The following is a 16,649-nucleotide window of genomic DNA, read 5'->3' as shown; positions in this document are numbered from 1 at the left end:
TTGTTAGTTAGACTTTGAACTCGGGGAAAGTTGGCAATTAAAGTTATAGGAACCCATCCCTGTTGTGCCTTAATCTTGGACCTCAAATACTCATCTTTCACCAAATTAGTATCACTGTGAAATAGTACTCGATCTGATAATAGAAAGACGCATGGATGGAGGTGGTGGACCAGTGATGTAGTACATGGATTCCTCTAAAAAGTACTCCGGTGGAACAAGATAGACCACAACAGGATCATATACAAAGGCATTCCCGTAAGGTGTAACACGTGGTGGAGGAGTGAATTGTGAAGCCCTTTTAGCACCAGTCCACCTTACTCTGAGAAACCAACTTCCAACAAAGCCTAACACTATGCCATATTCGACCATGCGCAACCCCAATTCTGGCAATGATCAACATCCAAGGAAGAAGTAAATATGTATTTTTTTGGTTTTAAACTTATTAAATCTAAAAATGACTCATTATGAATTCATGGAAAATAAAACAACAGTGTTGTGTTATCTATCTTAATATTTTAAAACAAGAAGATTTGCATGCCACTTGTCACCACCTTAAAATCTCTTTTATTTTTATATATTTGAACCTATTTGTATAACTCTCCCTAAATATTTAATTGAAAAACTTTAACATTCTAAAAACTCCCAATTAATCAATGCTTGATTATGTTCATTGCCCTTTCAAATTTTATATCAACATCATTATTTACTTTTATTAAAAACTATATACCCTGCGTCGCACGGGTCACAAAACTAATTAACTTTAACTTCTCAAAATTAGTACGCCCAGGCCTTATCTTGGGGGTATTTAAACGGTTTTAAGTCGAGTTTAATTCAATAATGCTTAAAACACCCACCTCCACTTAGGCTTTATTTGGTTGGGAGAAATTGGAAGGAAAAGAAAAGAAAGGAAAGGTAAAATAAGGTTTCCTGTATTTGGTACAAATAATTATATGGGAAGTGGAAGGAAATGAAGGGAATTGGAAGGAAAGCTCCTTTATAAAATTTTCACTTTCCTTTCCTCCCAATATTGGAGGAATTTGGAAGGAAAGAGAAAATTAAAAGCTGTCGGTTATATTTCATTTCTTATCCCTTCATTTCTTTCCCTTAAACCAAATGCAGGAAAATAAAATCTATTTCCCTTCCCTTCTTTTCCTTTCTTTTCCCTTCCTTTCTTTTCTCTTCCTTTCCTTTACTAATAATGAACCAAATAGGGCCTTAGAAAACATCTACAACACGATTTCTTGGGGCCGAAATGAAGCATGTGGCGGAGGATATTGTGAAACTACTGATGTTGCTCTCTTTGCATTGTTACTCATGTCTTTCAACCCCGGGGCTGGGAGGCGGAAGATTTATTTGTCGGTGCCTCATCGATGAAGTTCACTCATTTTGGGACAATGTATTACATATGCATAAGATTTTTTGGCTAATTGGTTTCGGTTCATATATAAAGGCCCCCAAAAGTTTGTTACTGTATAAATCCATGGAAGAAAGAGGAATCTAGATGATCATAAACAAATAACCTGTAAAACTTCTCCATACGCGGTCGAAATAAAATGGGGCAAATTTTAATACGAGTAGTAATTAATGGACCGAGTGATGGCTGACAATTCTAGATGGTTTTAGGTCGTTCCTCGTGTGCTTTGTGGGTCAAGTTTGCGTTACAAGGAATTAGATAGGCCCGTATAGGAAATATTATTTTATTTTATTTTACGGATTTTTCATGAAATACCCCTCAATTTTCACGAAATTCACCAAATGCCCCTCAACTTTCAGAAATTCACCAAATGCCCCTCACCTTTAATATAATACCCAAACTATCCTTACTAATGACACGCTGTTAGCCTACTTTTCTAATTCACCAAATGCCCTTACAATGTAACTTATTTCACCAAATACCCCTATTTTAAAATATAATTCACCAAATGCCCAAATGTAAAAAATACATTTTTAAAGCCCAACGGCTAGTTTTTTGGGATTGAAAAATAGCCGTAGCTTATTAGTTATAAGGTACTGTGTAGTATGGAGTCTTTCACTTCGATAATTTCTTATTGGTTCAAGTGTGGTCTGTGGTGCAGAATCATGCGTAAAATTAACATATTTTTAAACCATAAAGTAATGATAATTATGATTTGGAAATTCTTGGTAGTAACCTAATTTGAGGCCCATAATGCTCAAATAAGGTCCTTAAGTTTGATTATTGTAATTGGAAGTTCTTGATACTTGATAGTACTTTGTAATTTTGGCTTTTACCGATGTTACACAATTATTTATTTATTTCATATCTTTACACAGATGCGGGAAACTCTTGAAGTACGATTAGCTGCATCCGAAGAAGAGAGGAAAGCAGCTGAAAAAGAAATGCAAGAGAAGCAAGAGATTGCGAAAGGGGCCCTTGCTGAGCAAGAACTCATTATGGAGCAGGTGGTCCAAGAGTCAAAACTATTGCAGCAAGAAGCAGAAGAGAATTCCAAGGTAAATGTTTGATTCAGATATGTATGGTTTACATGGAAATATGGAATGATGCATTGGTAACAGATCGATGAAGCATTCAAACAATATCTAGTGGATACAATCCTTTCAAGAATTTTATCTCCTACCATTTTAATATTCCTGTGGGATCTGTTTTACTGCTTCTTGTTTTACTGCTTCTCCAGTGCTTCTCCAGTTTTAAAAATTTCCTAAATTGTTTCTTTGTTGATTATCTTTTTTATTATCTAAGTACATAAATTTTGTATGCTGCTGGTCAACATTTTGTATGTGATCCTAATATAAAAAATGCATAGGCGATTTGTAAAATGCGATAAAATTGTCGATTTGAAAAAGAGTTCCATGATTTATATGCTCTGCTCTAATCCGCCTTGGTTGTACCATGAGCAGAATAGAATTGTAGAGAGCCCCGTTTCATTTTTCCGTTTGTCTCTTTATGTTTGCTTCATATCATAAGTCTATAAATGAGAACGAGGACATCTCATTATTTCCACATGCACCACTTTTTGAGGCAATCTTGAAGTCTAGGAGGGACGGAGGGAGTAATTTATACGGGGTATATTATTTGGATGTCTCGAGATTAACTACTAATCGTATACATGTTCAATTGAAATTTGTTATCTTTCTTTGATTTTTAACGGGCGTTCTAACTCTATTTTGGTTGCTTTTGGATGTTCAAATTTAGTATGATGTCATGATCGCTGTGATCTCTGGAACAGGAACCAATGTGTGTTATGTGGAGAGGACGGATGCCATTCCTAAGCTGCCTGGCCAAATATCAAAGTCGGGAACAACTGTAAGCCAGAATCACTTCACTTAAAGATTTCTCACTAACTTTTTTTTTCACTACGTAATCTGTAATTTCTATATCAATGAATGGGGAGCATTTTCGACTGGACTTCTGTTGACTGAATATGATAGGGGAATGGATGCTGCTAATCCTGGTGAGCAGGTATTTAGTGGCTTAGCATCAGAACTTATGCTTTTAAATCTCTGGACTCTTGGTAAATATTTGCATGCTGTTGTTACAGATATTTGAGAAAACAATATCAGGTATGTACCTCGGCGAGATTGTGAGGAGGGTGGCATGGGAAGATTTCTCACTAATATCGAGCAAGCAGTTGGCTGCAGGGTTGATTAATCTTGGTGACATGAGCTACAAAACATTCTTTAAGTATTGTAATTAACATGTTTCTGATAGGTCAAGTTAATTCACCAATGTATTTCAAATTTATCACATTGGCACTACTTTTTGTGGATGTTATTTATGTATTTATGGATGTTAGAACATAATTATGGAGGCTAGTACCGAGTAGTAGTACCAATGTATTACTGTAGGAATTTAATTATTTTGTAAAATAAACGCACTATTTGCAGCGCGCACTGTTAAACCAAAGTTGCAAATTGTGGCAGAAAATTCCCTTTGAAAATCTCTTTTTGCAACGCCTATGTACATCAAAGCGCTACAAATAGACACTAATTGCAGCGCGTGTGAAACACCATGCGCTGTGATTAATGGTTTTTTGCAGCGTTTATGTTCGCAGCAAATAAAAGTCCACTATTTGCAGCCATCACAATTGCAGCGCTCAAAAACGCTGCAAAAAGCCCCTTTTATGCGCGGTGCAAATGATATTTTTTCTACTAGTGATTCATTCAGGTGTGCTGAGAATAAATTACATGATGAATGTTTGTGGATAGTTGATTTTGGAGCATGTGATCATATGACATATGATGAAACTATTTTGACCAATATAAGAACTCTCATTAACCCCATCAAAGTTGGCTTACCTGATGGATCACAATTGACTGTTGATACTATTGGAGATACTGCATTGAGTAATAAACTAGTCCTGCATAATGTTTTGCTGGTTAAGGTTTCAGACATAACTTGTTGTCTATTGGTAGGCTAATTGAACATACTGGTGTCAAAGTTATATTCACCAGTACTGGATACACTTTCCAGGGCCCTGCTAGTTCTGAGTTGATTGGTGCTGGAAAGAGGACAAATGGTTTATACTACTTTGTCAACCCTTCAGACAACAAACTGTCAAGCGCTGGGATCAACAAAGGTATTACTCTTCAGCAACCAAGCTGTAATACCATGGAAAGCATGACTGATGTAAATGTCATTAGTCTACCCAATAAAACTGCTACTAATGTATCTCAAGCTAAGGATTTGGATAGAAATAAGCTTGATATGTTCCATGCCAGACTAGGACACCCATCTTTGTCCAAAATGAAATGTGTAAATTCTGAGTTTTGTAAAGGAATTTCTGAATACAAATGTGTTGTGTGCTACAATTCCAAACATCATAAATTGCCTTTTGCTGTAAGTACCAGTAGAGAAGATGCATGTTTTGACTTGATTCATCTGGATTTATGGGGTCCATATAGAGTCAGAATTTTAGATGGTGCTTCATTCTTCCTGAATGTACTTGATGATCACAGTAGGACAACATGGACATATCTCATTCATAATAAACTTCAAGTTGAGAAAGTTGTTTCTGGATTTTTATCCATGGTTGAGACTCAATTTGATACAAAGGTCAAAAGAATTAGGTATGATAATGGAACTGAAATTGTGAAAGAATCTTGTAGAACTTTATTTGCAAGTAAAGGTATTTTACATGAAAGAAGTGTTCCCTATGTTCCAAAACAAAATGGCAGAGTTGAGAGAAAACATAGGAGTCTTCTTGAAATTTCCAGATCACTGAGATTCCATGCAGGTCTTCCTAAGAAATTCTGGGGAGTGTATCCTCACTGCAACTCACCTAATTAATAAAATTCCTTCAAAGTCCTTACATTGGAAAACTCCATTTGAAGTTATGTTCAAAACTCTACTTAAGTATGACACAATAAGAGTGTTTGATTCTTTGTGTTTTGCTCATAATACTCATGTTCAGAGAGACAAATTTGATTCCAAAACAAGAAGGTGTTTGTTCATAGGGTATCCTGCTGGTTACAAAGCTTTCAAGCTCTATGATCTTGATACTCACATTGTATTTGTCTCTAGGGATGTGATTTTCTTTGAGACGGTATTTCCATATAAACTTTCTCCTAAGTCCATTCCTGGTATTGGTTCTTCACCTTCACTAGTTCAATTTGGTACTGCATGTTCACCATCAGGCATACCCATGGTTCCTAACACAAATCCAATTGGTGTACCTGAGAATCTTCTTTCTTCTCCCGATTCCTCTCCCATTTCTCACTCACCTCCATATATCTCTAATATATTCATGAATCCTGATTATCCCCGTTCTCATACTTCTAATACCATTTCTGACAGTTCTATGGATTCTGGCACTCCTCAACCAATTCCTAATCCTTTTATTGGTTCTATTCTAATTTTGAGACAGTCTTCTAGGCCAATAAAACCTTCTACAGTTCTAAAAGATTATATGGGAGGATATGTGCTTCATAGAGATGCCTTGATTCATCCTACTGACAGTGAGTCCCTTTCATTCTCTGTTGATTCTACTCTTACTGACAGTACTATTTCAGTGAAATCTGATGATGATTGGTTACTTGGTTTGGCTCTCCATAATTTTGACACTTGGGAGTCTCTTGCTTTTTCTGTTTGCTCTTCTCCTTCTGATCCTAAACACTACAATCAAGCTAAGTCTAATAAGAACTGGGTAATGGCTACGGAAAAGGAAATACAAGCTCTTGAAAGAAATGACACTTGGGATCTTACCCTGCTACCTAAGGATAAAAAGGCTATAGGTTCAAAATGGATTTACAAAATAAAATTAAATCCAGACTACACCATAGAAAAACATAAAGCAAGGTTGGTTGCTATTGGATATCAACAAGTTGAAGGTAGGGATTTCACTCAAACTTTTTCTCCAATTGCAAAATTGGCTATTGTTAGGATAGTTATAGCTCTTGCTGCTATGAAAGGCTGGATTTTATGCCAACTTGATGTAAATAATGCCTTTCTACATGGCTTCATTGATGAGGAGGTGTATATGAAACCTCATGCTGGTTACACCAAGGCCAAACCAGGTGAAGTTTGTAGACTCAAAAGATCAATCTATGGTTTGAAACAGGCCTCCAGACAATGGAATAAGGAATTGAGTAAGTTTCTAAAGACTTTACACTTTCAGCAGTCTACACAGGACTATTCACTGTTTTCCAGAACTCTTGATGGAGAATTTTTGGTGTTGCTTGTGTATGTTGATGATATTCTGCTAACTGGAACTTCTTTATCTCAAATTGAATAAGTGAAAGTGGCCCTTGATCAAGCCTTTACCATTAAAGATCTTGGTCAATTGGCTTATTTTTTGGGCATTGAGGTGCACATAAATGATAAGGGTATATTTCTTTCTCAAAATAAATACATCCATGATATTCTTGTTGATGTTGGTATGAGAATTGTGATTCTGCTTCTGCTCCTTTATCTTGTGGCCTCAAATTATCCACTGATGTGGGAGATTTAATTGATGAACCTGATGCTTACAGAAGATTGGTAGGGAGACTACTTTACTTGGGTATCACCAGACCTGATTTATCATACTGTGTTCAACACCTTAGTCAGTTTGTCCTAGAGTACCACATTTACGTGCTGCTCTTCATGTTCTCAAATACATGAAGGGAACTTTAAATGATGGAATTTGGTATTTTTCCAGTTCTGACCTTCATCTGTTTGCTTATAGTGATATTGATTGGAGCTTTTGTTAGTTTAGCAGTAGATCTCTTAGTGCTTATGCTGTGTTTCTTGGTCCCAATCTGATCTCTTGGAAGACTAAAAAGCAAAGAAGTGTCAGTAAGTCTTCTGCTGAAGCAGAATACAAGAGTATGTCTGCTGCTGCAAGTGAACTTGTTTGGATCCAAGGTTTACTTGAAGATCTTCAAGTGATTGTTCCCTTACCTGTCACTTTACACCGTGACAACACTTCTGCTGAACATTTGGCTAAAAATCCCATGTTTCATGATAAAACTAAGCATCTCAAAAGGGATATGCATTATGTGCGAGAACAGGTTGAAGCTGGATTCATTCAAACAACTCATGTTTCTAGCTCTCAACAACTAGTTGATGTTCTTACTAAGTCACTGGCTTCCTCTCAACATCAGATTCTTTCTGCCAAGCTAGGAGTTATCTCCAAGGTCTAGCTTGAAGGTGGAGTATAGGAAATATTATTTTATTTTATTATTAATTGTAACAGAAGTTTGTTACATTCTGTTTTGATGAGCTGGCATTATAGCCTTGTACTTAAGCAGTTTGTTCTGCATTATTTCATTCGTGTGAGAATAACCAAATACAAATAATTTCCTCCAAAATTCTCTCTTAGATCGTTTTTGGTTTTCTTCAGCCCGACTCTCGACCCAAACCATTAGTTATGTGTCGCTGAATTTTCAAACAAGCGACTCGGGCGCAACTTGCGTCCATATGTCATAATGTCATGATTCTTACGTGCATGAGCCTTTAAAAATAACACAAAATTAGCGTGCTTTATTGTGACAACAAGTGGTTACGAGACACAATGGGAGGATATGGTGTTATTGATATCCGTACTCACCTGATATCAAACAAAGCCTAACAGGGAAGAGTGTAAACTTTCCGAAGTTTTACACATCTTTTTTTAGTATTGTTAGGTTCATTGTAATGTATACTTTTTATATGTTATTTTTCATGACCTTATACAAATACAAAGTGAAAATATTTGACAATTAACCGTAAATAAATGAAAGCAAGAAGATTTGGTTTGATCTAATATCAACTTTTCTAATATGTTCCAATTTGATTTGGTTTTGATAAGAACTAGTTTTTATCCCGTACAATACACACGTATCTTAATTTAAAATTTTGGTTATATCCTTTATAGGAATGATAAAATATGATGCTTTGGAGTATAATGAAATTGAAATTAGAATGTAAAACAAATAAAATTGATTTGAAGAGAAAATAACATCTAATTAAGGAGGAGAAGTGGGAAGGATAATGAAATTGAAATTAGAATGTAAAACAAATAAAATTGATGTTAAGAGAAAATAACATCTAATTAAGATAAGTATAAATAATGGTTTAACAAAATTATTAATTTAAAAATTCAAATAGATGACACGTTAGGATATCAAAATAAACTAACATAGAGTTGACTCAAGTGGTAAGCAATTTGATACCGCTTAGGGGGAGGTCTCGGGTTCAAATCTCGCCGTATGCAGAAATTCTTATTGGAGACTCATCCATCATAAGCAAGGTGTGTGACCCGGGTCGGATCCGGATTTAGTCGAAGCTATGTTCCGATGAACCGGGTGTATTATGCGTTAAAAAAAAAAATTACCAAAATAAAAACAATTTTCTACTTATTTTAACTCCACCCTTCCTTACTCGTGGACTCGTGGTAGGCGAAAGAAAAGGGAAAGAAAGAAAAGGAGAGAGAAAACAGGTTGAAAGAAAGATTTTGGTAAATGAAGTTGACTCTCTATCGACCAATCTCACACTATACACAAAAATTGACTGCATTCTTCTAAAGAAAGCCCAAAATTATTACACCATTTTACAGCGCCCGTCTCATCTCAGCTCAGCTGATCAGACAGCGATACAACCGGCGTCCCTTGCAATCCCAGCAAACAAAATCCAAGGTCTGGTGTATGAAGTAGACTTCCTATCCAACTGGTTTAAGCTTCAAATACCCACCTTTTTTTTTACTTCAATAAGCAATAATCTGATGAGATTTAGTTGATTCTTTAGTTTCTTCTGTAACCCCAGAAGTTTGATTTTGTTTTGCTTTGTTGAGGAGAGATAAAAGGATGGAGATTTGGAAGTGGGCTTTGTTTCTGGTTGCTGTAATTTTATTGGGAGAGATGGGAATTGATGCGAAGAAGATGTCTCAGCTTCACCCAACTGAGCGCATTTCAGGTCAGATTGGTTTTGATTTTTAGTATTTGGGTATCTAATTGTTCAATTGTAATGTGTGTTATTTACAAGATTGGAGTTTACCGTTTGTGATTTTAGGGTTTTTTTTTATAGTTGGGTTTTCATGTTTTTGGTGAATTTCTGATTTTGTGTTGATCATTTTGCTGTTTTGGGATTTTTGTTAGTACCCTCTACTAGTTTTGTTTGAATAAAATATGATAAATAAAATATGATAAGATGTTTGAAAATGCCCCTTGTTGTCCGATATTTTCTGGGCGAATTATCAGGGGAAGTGCTGCTGGTGGAGTTGGGATACCAAATGAAAGTTTCAATAAGTAATTACATGGTTTCCCTGCCTTGATTTTGTATGATATTGCCAATTTTGATCTATTGAATTTTGCTTTATTTAGTGTTCTGTTCTATAATGGGATTTTTGTTAGGCTCTTCCATTTACTTTTGGTATGGACTTCCAGGACAAGTGTAGTACTGAAATTTGGCCCGGGATGGGGAGGAGGTCTTGTTGAAGCAGGATATGGTTGACATTTTGTAGCTAATATCAAGGACGGTTCTGTGTTTAGATAGTGCTGATTGATCCAATAGATTCAATCAACCATTCCTGGTTTGTTATAGGTATATTTAGTGGTTGTGCACTAGCGAAAAAAAATCCTTTATATCAAAATAGCGTGAAATTAGGACTTTGCATCAAATCTTCTGGTTTTCGAACTACAAACTCTACGTTTTTGGAAGATAACATTTTCCTTTCTCTTTATTTACATGTCGAACAATCTGAACTCAACATGAACTCAACATGAACTCTAGGTTGTAAAGAATAAGATCTCGTGAAAGTAACGGTTTTGTTGGAAGTGAATCTGCTACAAGCTTTTACTTGCTACTCCGTCTTTTTTGGTTCACGGTTTAGTTTGGGTTTCAGCCACATTAATTGAGTAAAGAGGAACTTTCCCATGGAGGCATCTCAAAAGTTGGATCGACAACCAAATGGAGATCCTCCGGCCTTTACTTGGATCTGTTGTTTAAACACTGAAATCGTTGGAGAGCCTTCTGAACTTGTATATTCTGAAACGATTATGGAAGTGATGTTACAGTAACTTTGCTTGGTGTTTGATGACTTAACTGGTGTGAAACTAGAGTCATCCTTGAGCTTTTGGTGTCATTTAGGAGATTAAGTGGGGTACTCAGTTGATTTTTTTGATGCAAGTTGTTTCTAAGCATTTACTGCTTCTGTTACCGAATGAGGAAATTTGGAGGATACATTTGATACTTATTATCATGTGGTTAGATTGAAGGAGGGATAATACTTTATAGAGCAAAAGGATGGATGACTAAAGTAGTCTTATCTATGGCTTGTCACTGTCTCACTGACACTGGTGTTACTTTTCTGTGAACTGGTGTAGATTAGATAAGAGGGGAGGGAGAGGGAGAGAGTGACTGAATCAATGAAATTATATGATCGCTGACATAAAATCTACGTAGCTGTATTGCCTCAAGCATGGTCTTTGACCACTCTTAAGCGTAATATTTCTAGGTTGCTACAGAGTTTGGTTGCCAGTTGGTAAATATTACAAATTTAAATCTATGATAGATCAATTGTTTTGAAATGCTCCATTTCATCAACATTTCTTTATCCTAGTAGTCACTAGCAATTGAGTTTTTAGGTGAAACTTTTTCTTATTCTTCACGATGAGAAGTAATTGCAGTGTTTTATCATACTATGCTTCGCTCTTGGAAAGAATTGTTGTATTTATCACTTAAAATATGCAATGGGCCAGTAAACTAGATACACTTTTTAAAGTGTTTTGAGTATCAAGGTGGGCTTTAATTTTCTAATCAAGGGTCTAATGTAAATGACTTCTCTATTGTCATTGAGTTTCGCTGATACTGTTTCCTTACCCTGCACTGTATGGGAGCCTTTTAGATGCATAAGAATGATTATGTTAATACTTATGTCAATTCTCTCATCGTTGATAACTTGCTAGTCTATACTATTAACAGGAATCGATTAAATGAGGTGCTGCCATTTTAATACCCATTCTATCAAAATACTAATGATTTAATACCTAGAAGTTACTAACTTTTATAAGTGTAAGTTGATTGAGTTATTATTTTGGGAATACTGAGGGCCATTTTAATACCTATTCTGGTTTTAGATGAAACAACACTTGAGGTTGAAGAGCCGTGTCGTTTGGTTGAAAGGACTAATTGAAAATGTTGTTTTTGGGGAATGATACTCGTTGGTTTGAAAAACCTCCTACAAGTTACAAGTGGGAAAATCTAAAGGACTAAACTGAAAATGTTTGTCCGGGTCAAAATCAGTTGAACCTTTTTTGTTCATAACCCAAAGCCTGAGGTTCGGGTCAAGCTAATGGGTTAAGGGATTTTTAAAAAGTCCTTTCTATTTATGGGTGCAATATGTATGACCAAGACCACATCTGAATAAAATATAAAAATCACAAATCTTAATAAACACATTCATTTGTAACCAAATCCAACCATACAACTAATTCTCCAAATAAGTTCAAAAACCATGTTAAACCCGAAAATAATAAAAGCCTGAAGTAATTTTTGCTAGCAAATTTTCATAATCTCATGTTATTACTATGAATATAGAAATTCTTGAGTCGGCCAGGTCAAAATGGTTTGGGTAGGTTTGAACCACAATTTTCCGGGTTGTCCCCATTCAGATTAAACCGGGTTTTGGTTTGGTCAAAAGTCAAAAACCAGTATTGGTTTAGGGTTAGGTCGTAATATTTCAGGTCTAAATTGTTTCATGTGTTGTCTGGCCTAATCTCGATTGTCAACAATTCTGATCATCTAGACGGTAGACCAAGTGATACAATGCAACAAAAGTTTCTCTTGTTTTTCCTTCAGCATTAATCTAAGACTTAAGAAGAAAATTCCTAAAGCCTGACTAGCAATAGTTGTAGTAAAGGAAAGACTTAGAGCCCGGCTAGCTTCACTAGTCCATTTTGCTCAATATTGGTTGTGTAATTTATCCATTATTCCAGATTTTCAAGTAATTACACAAAGAAGGAACTCTTTTCCTCATAACCCTCGTTGATTGGTCTTGACAATAACTTCATACTTCAGGTAGTGCTGGTGATGTCCTGGACGATGATCCCGTTGGAAGACTGAAGGTTTTTGTATATGAGCTTCCAAGCAAATACAATAAAAAGATTTTACAGAAGGATCCAAGATGTCTTACTCACATGTTTGCAGCAGAGATATTTATGCACCGTTTTCTTCTTTCTAGCCCAGTCAGAACCCTTAATCCTGAAGAAGCTGATTGGTTTTACACCCCAGTGTATAGCACTTGTGACTTGACACCAAATGGCCTTCCGTTGCCGTTTAAATCTCCACGCATGATGAGAAGTGCTATACAGCTCATTTCATCAAACTGGCCTTATTGGAATAGGACAGAAGGAGCAGATCATTTTTTTGTGGTACCGCATGACTTTGGTGCTTGCTTCCATTACCAGGTGAGAAGAATAATGAACTCATTTTGCCACCATCCCAGAAATAACAGTAAAACTAAAACTAAAAGGAAGCTGTAAGAAATTGTTAATAAAGGAACAATGGTGATTTTATAAGCCTATCTCTGATTTTTTAAATTTTTTTTAATAATCTTTTACATATTTTCTTGACTTTGTAGGAAGAAAAAGCAATTGAGAGAGGCATTCTTCCGTTGCTCCAACGTGCTACATTAGTTCAGACTTTTGGCCAGCGAAATCACGTTTGCCTGAAGGAGGGTGCAATCACCATTCCACCATATGCTCCTCCACAGAAAATGCAAGCTCATTTGATCCCTCCAGACACACCTCGCTCCATCTTTGTTTACTTCCGAGGACTGTTTTATGATGTAGGGAATGACCCCGAAGGAGGTTACTATGCAAGGTTTTCTCTCTCACTCTTCCTCTCTCTCTTTGCATACACACAATATTGATTCAAGGAGTTCCTTTTGCTGTACACCTTGGTTTGAAATATTATGTATAACAACTATAACCGCATGTATAGCTGCAGAACCAAAGTTAAGTGTTACAAAGATATGGATGTTGGAGATGAATAGTTTTTTTGGTTTGCTCTAATTGATTTGAAAATACTTTATGTATCTTAAAATATCTCATTCCCTGGCATGCAGAGGTGCAAGAGCGGCTGTTTGGGAAAACTTCAAGGACAATCCACTTTTCGACATCTCAACAGAGCATCCAACAACATACTATGAGGATATGCAAAGAGCTGTTTTTTGCCTGTGCCCTCTTGGCTGGGCACCTTGGAGTCCAAGATTGGTTGAAGCTGTTATCTTTGGGTGCATTCCTGTTATTATAGCAGATGATATAGTTCTTCCATTTGCAGATGCCATTCCATGGGAAGAACTTGGGCTGTTTGTTGATGAAAAGGATGTGCCAAATTTGGATACAATACTTACTTCAATACCTCCTGAAGTTATCTTGAGGAAACAGAGATTACTTGCTAACCCTTCAGTTAAACAAGCTATGCTGTTCCCTACGCCTGCTCAACCTGGTGATTCTTTTCATCAAATTCTGAATGGGCTTGCGCGTAAATTGCCACACGGCCGAAGTGTGCACTTAAAACCCGGGGAGAAGGTCCTGAATTGGACTGCAGGACCTGTAGGTGACCTTAAGCCTTGGTAGAAGCGATTTCAGGCGGCTCAACATTTTTCCCCGTGAAGATTTGATGCTTCTAGCAGTGGACATTTGTTTGCTGTTGTAAATGAAAATATCCCATTCATTTAGTGTAAAATTCTTAACATCTTTTTTGCCAATATGTAGTGTAATTTTGCAGAACCCAATGATTTTAAGCTTCTTGATGCTTTATTTAGCACATCCCCACCCCCCTCTAAAGGAAATTGATGTGAATCTTCTCAAGCTCCAATTGTATAATTTTGGTGCAGTAGTGTGATCTGATATGATGTGTAACGTTTTTACGCTTAATAGCCTCTTTGTTGCCCCATTAATCTGGGTTTGTTAGATAAGATATACAACATCCAGTTACATTTCAATTTTCTTATACAAGGTAATGTGCTTGACCCCATACCTGACTGAGTGACTGGTCTATGGCCGTTGGATGCAAATTGTAGCCGGTTTCTGACATGGCACAATACGACAGAAACTGACACAACATAACACAAAATTATGAGAGAAATCACGGAGTCAACAAAACACAACCCAAAACCAACAAAACACCACAAAAACACGATCTGTTATGATCTATTTGTCATATTAAGCAATTATCCTACATTTTTGACAGATTTTGTGAACAACACAAAATTAACACGAGACAAAACGCGAACACGATAAATTTGCCAGCTTTATGCTTATGCAAGTTGGTTAAGTCAGCACCTAGTATGTGAGTATTGAGGTTGAAATCGTCGTTTAATTTGGGTTTGGGTTGGGACATACCCGAGTGAGGTGTCTTCTCGGGTAGAATGGGTTGAGTTCAGGTCAATTGGTTCAGATAACCTTCGGTCTATTGTGAAATTAACTTTCTATTGTAAAATTAACTTACTATTGTAAATAGATCAATTTGAGTGGTATATGAATTTTGCGAGGTTAATTCGGATCACTTAGTCTCAAATATAGTTCTGAAATTCGATAATTCAAGTCGGGTCAGTTTTGACAGGTCTAGTGATAAAAGAGGGAAAAGAGTGAAGGAAAATGAAAAATCCTCCATAAACTCATTGTTTGATTTGAGGTCCTAAAACAGTAAAACTCTAACAATAAAAAACAAAAAGCTAGCACACTTGGGATCTTTCTAGGCTCCTATAGAAGATAAGAAAAGCACAAAAAAGAGATGAGAGCGTGTGGGAAGTGAGGATGCCACGCTTTCAAGTTTCAATTCCAAACACAAACCAAATCCCACTTGCAATTTCCCTTACAATTTTCACCATTTGCCTCCACTCCATCAACAACCTCCCCTTATCTTCTAGGAAGCTTAAATCCGAAATCCAAAACCCCATTATTAACGATTATTGTTGCATTAACAAAGGATCATGGCAATGACAGTACAGTTGCAGCAGCAAGCAGCTACAACTGCAGCTACTGCAAGCAAGTCATGGAGTATACCTTCAGCACTGGTGCCTCCTGCAGGTACCAGCATCGGCCTCAGGCGTGCTGCTGATCGCTTCGCACTGCGATCATCTTTCTCGTCTTCCTCCCTCCGTCTTCCAAGTGTCAATGTTACTGCTGCCCCTAAATTCTCTATGCGTGTTGCATCCAAACAGGCCTACATCTGCCGTGATTGTGGGTCAGTCACTCACTCACTAGCTCTTTCTGTTTCACTATGCAATCCTGTTTTTATTTCTTGCATTAATGGCTGAACTGAACTGATTGTCATCCAGATATATTTACAACGATCCTCGGAAACCTTTCGAGAAATTACCAGACAATTTCTTCTGTGCTGGTAAGTCAGATCCCCCCATCAGTTTCATAACAATAAATCACTAATTGCATATTAGAAAATTAATGTTGCAAGAAGCAGGAAGTAGACTGGTTATGTTGGAAAATTTTCGGAGATTTAAATTGGAAATTTGGAAGTTGAACAGATTAAATATACTACACAGCAAACTAGGATGAATACCATAATTGAAAACCTGTGCAGTATGCGGTGCTCCAAAGCGCAGATTCAGGCCATATGACCCTCCTGTAACCAAGAATGTCAATGACAAAAATGTTCGAAAAGCAAGGAAAGAACAGATTAAACAAGATGAAGCTATTGGGTAACACAATCAGATTCTGCGTTGCCTGTATTCTGTTTTCTTCACTTCTGTAGGTCTTCTGCATTTTAAAAGTTCTGATGTCATTTCCTTGTTTTTCCTTCTCTTATGCAGGAAAGCTTTGCCTATTGCCATTGTTGTTGGAATCGCCATACTCGGTGGTGTTTACTTCTACCTCAACAGCACCTTCTAAGGTCTCAGATCGAAGTTTTGTACTCAGCACAGCTTATTCATAATACCCTGTATTTTGGACCTCCTTTAACATCAATAGCCGCAATCTCTTATTCTTTTTGTATAATCGTATTATCAAGAAATATTGAAGTACAAACTTAAAGAAAGCATATAAAAACAATTTACTATGTCATCTCCATTCCTTAGTTTTCAAGGACTTTGGCAGATTTCATTCCACTGACATTGGAAACTGTAAGTCTGTAATCCCTAATAGTCTGCCAAAGCTGATTTGCAGAAGAAGTTACTGGTCCATCAGCTTCTTGTTTCTAAGACATGGAGTTGGCAGATACACTTCATGCATCACATTTGCCAAGCAGATTTTAC

General features: G+C 36.6%; 3 protein-coding genes across 6 annotated transcripts; all 3 read left to right on the top strand.

Moving 5' to 3' along the window:
- The first annotated feature begins 2,249 nt into the window (after positions 1-2,249).
- On the top strand, positions 2,250-4,100 carry LOC110784578 (uncharacterized). Of its 2 annotated transcripts, none has more exons than XM_056828880.1 (4): positions 2,250-2,472; positions 3,207-3,283; positions 3,409-3,431; positions 3,519-3,658. In XM_056828880.1, the coding sequence occupies exons 1-4, from the start codon at positions 2,293-2,295 to the stop codon at positions 3,524-3,526; spliced, it is 288 nt and encodes a 95-aa protein (XP_056684858.1). In that variant the 5' UTR covers positions 2,250-2,292; the 3' UTR covers positions 3,527-3,658. The 2 variants fall into 2 exon arrangements, with proteins under 2 accessions (XP_056684858.1, XP_056684857.1); XM_056828879.1 differs by having other exon boundaries at positions 2,260-2,472; positions 3,409-3,439; positions 3,519-4,100.
- Positions 4,101-8,828: 4,728 nt separating this feature from the next.
- LOC110784598 (probable beta-1,4-xylosyltransferase IRX10L) lies at positions 8,829-14,356 on the top strand. Of its 2 annotated transcripts, XM_021989048.2 has the most exons (5): positions 8,830-9,072; positions 9,240-9,349; positions 12,452-12,840; positions 13,014-13,255; positions 13,500-14,356. In XM_021989048.2, exons 2-5 carry the CDS (start codon positions 9,241-9,243, stop codon positions 14,011-14,013), a joined length of 1,254 nt encoding a protein of 417 aa, XP_021844740.1. In that variant the 5' UTR covers positions 8,830-9,072; position 9,240; the 3' UTR covers positions 14,014-14,356. The 2 variants fall into 2 exon arrangements, with proteins under 2 accessions (XP_021844739.1, XP_021844740.1); XM_021989047.2 differs by having other exon boundaries at positions 8,829-9,349.
- A 795-nt stretch (positions 14,357-15,151) lies between these two features.
- Positions 15,152-16,458, top strand: LOC110784597 (uncharacterized). 2 transcript variants are annotated; one of them, XM_021989046.2, is made up of 4 exons: positions 15,165-15,625; positions 15,720-15,781; positions 15,980-16,097; positions 16,209-16,458. In XM_021989046.2, exons 1-4 carry the CDS (start codon positions 15,372-15,374, stop codon positions 16,285-16,287), a joined length of 513 nt encoding a protein of 170 aa, XP_021844738.1. In that variant the 5' UTR covers positions 15,165-15,371; the 3' UTR covers positions 16,288-16,458. The 2 variants fall into 2 exon arrangements, with proteins under 2 accessions (XP_056684930.1, XP_021844738.1); XM_056828952.1 differs by lacking the exon at positions 15,980-16,097 and having other exon boundaries at positions 15,152-15,625.
- Positions 16,459-16,649: the final 191 nt, after the last annotated feature.

This window comes from Spinacia oleracea, chromosome 5 (genome assembly GCF_020520425.1).
Source record: "Spinacia oleracea cultivar Varoflay chromosome 5, BTI_SOV_V1, whole genome shotgun sequence".
Classification (NCBI taxonomy): domain Eukaryota; kingdom Viridiplantae; phylum Streptophyta; class Magnoliopsida; order Caryophyllales; family Amaranthaceae; genus Spinacia; species Spinacia oleracea.
The sequence above is the reverse complement of the archived record's forward strand: the minus strand, read 5'-3'. Positions and strand labels throughout refer to the sequence as shown.

Bases quoted from the DNA above. Each gene is read 5' to 3' on its own strand.
- LOC110784578 (XM_056828879.1), top strand. From the start codon at position 2,293: ATGCGGGAAACTCTTGAAGTACGATTAGCTGCATCCGAAGAAGAGAGG. The intron at 3,284-3,408 runs GTAAGCCAGAAT...TGAATATGATAG, and splicing joins TATCAAAGTCGGGAACAACT to GGGAATGGATGCTGCTAATC. The intron at 3,440-3,518 runs GTATTTAGTGGC...CTGTTGTTACAG, and splicing joins CTGCTAATCCTGGTGAGCAG to ATATTTGAGAAAACAATATC.
- LOC110784598 (XM_021989047.2), top strand. From the start codon at position 9,241: ATGGAGATTTGGAAGTGGGCTTTGTTTCTGGTTGCTGTAATTTTATTG. The intron at 12,841-13,013 runs GTGAGAAGAATA...TTGACTTTGTAG, and splicing joins GTGCTTGCTTCCATTACCAG to GAAGAAAAAGCAATTGAGAG. The intron at 13,256-13,499 runs GTTTTCTCTCTC...CCTGGCATGCAG, and splicing joins GAAGGAGGTTACTATGCAAG to AGGTGCAAGAGCGGCTGTTT.
- LOC110784597 (XM_021989046.2), top strand. From the start codon at position 15,372: ATGGCAATGACAGTACAGTTGCAGCAGCAAGCAGCTACAACTGCAGCT. The intron at 15,626-15,719 runs GTCAGTCACTCA...ATTGTCATCCAG, and splicing joins TACATCTGCCGTGATTGTGG to ATATATTTACAACGATCCTC. The intron at 15,782-15,979 runs GTAAGTCAGATC...AAACCTGTGCAG, and splicing joins AGACAATTTCTTCTGTGCTG to TATGCGGTGCTCCAAAGCGC.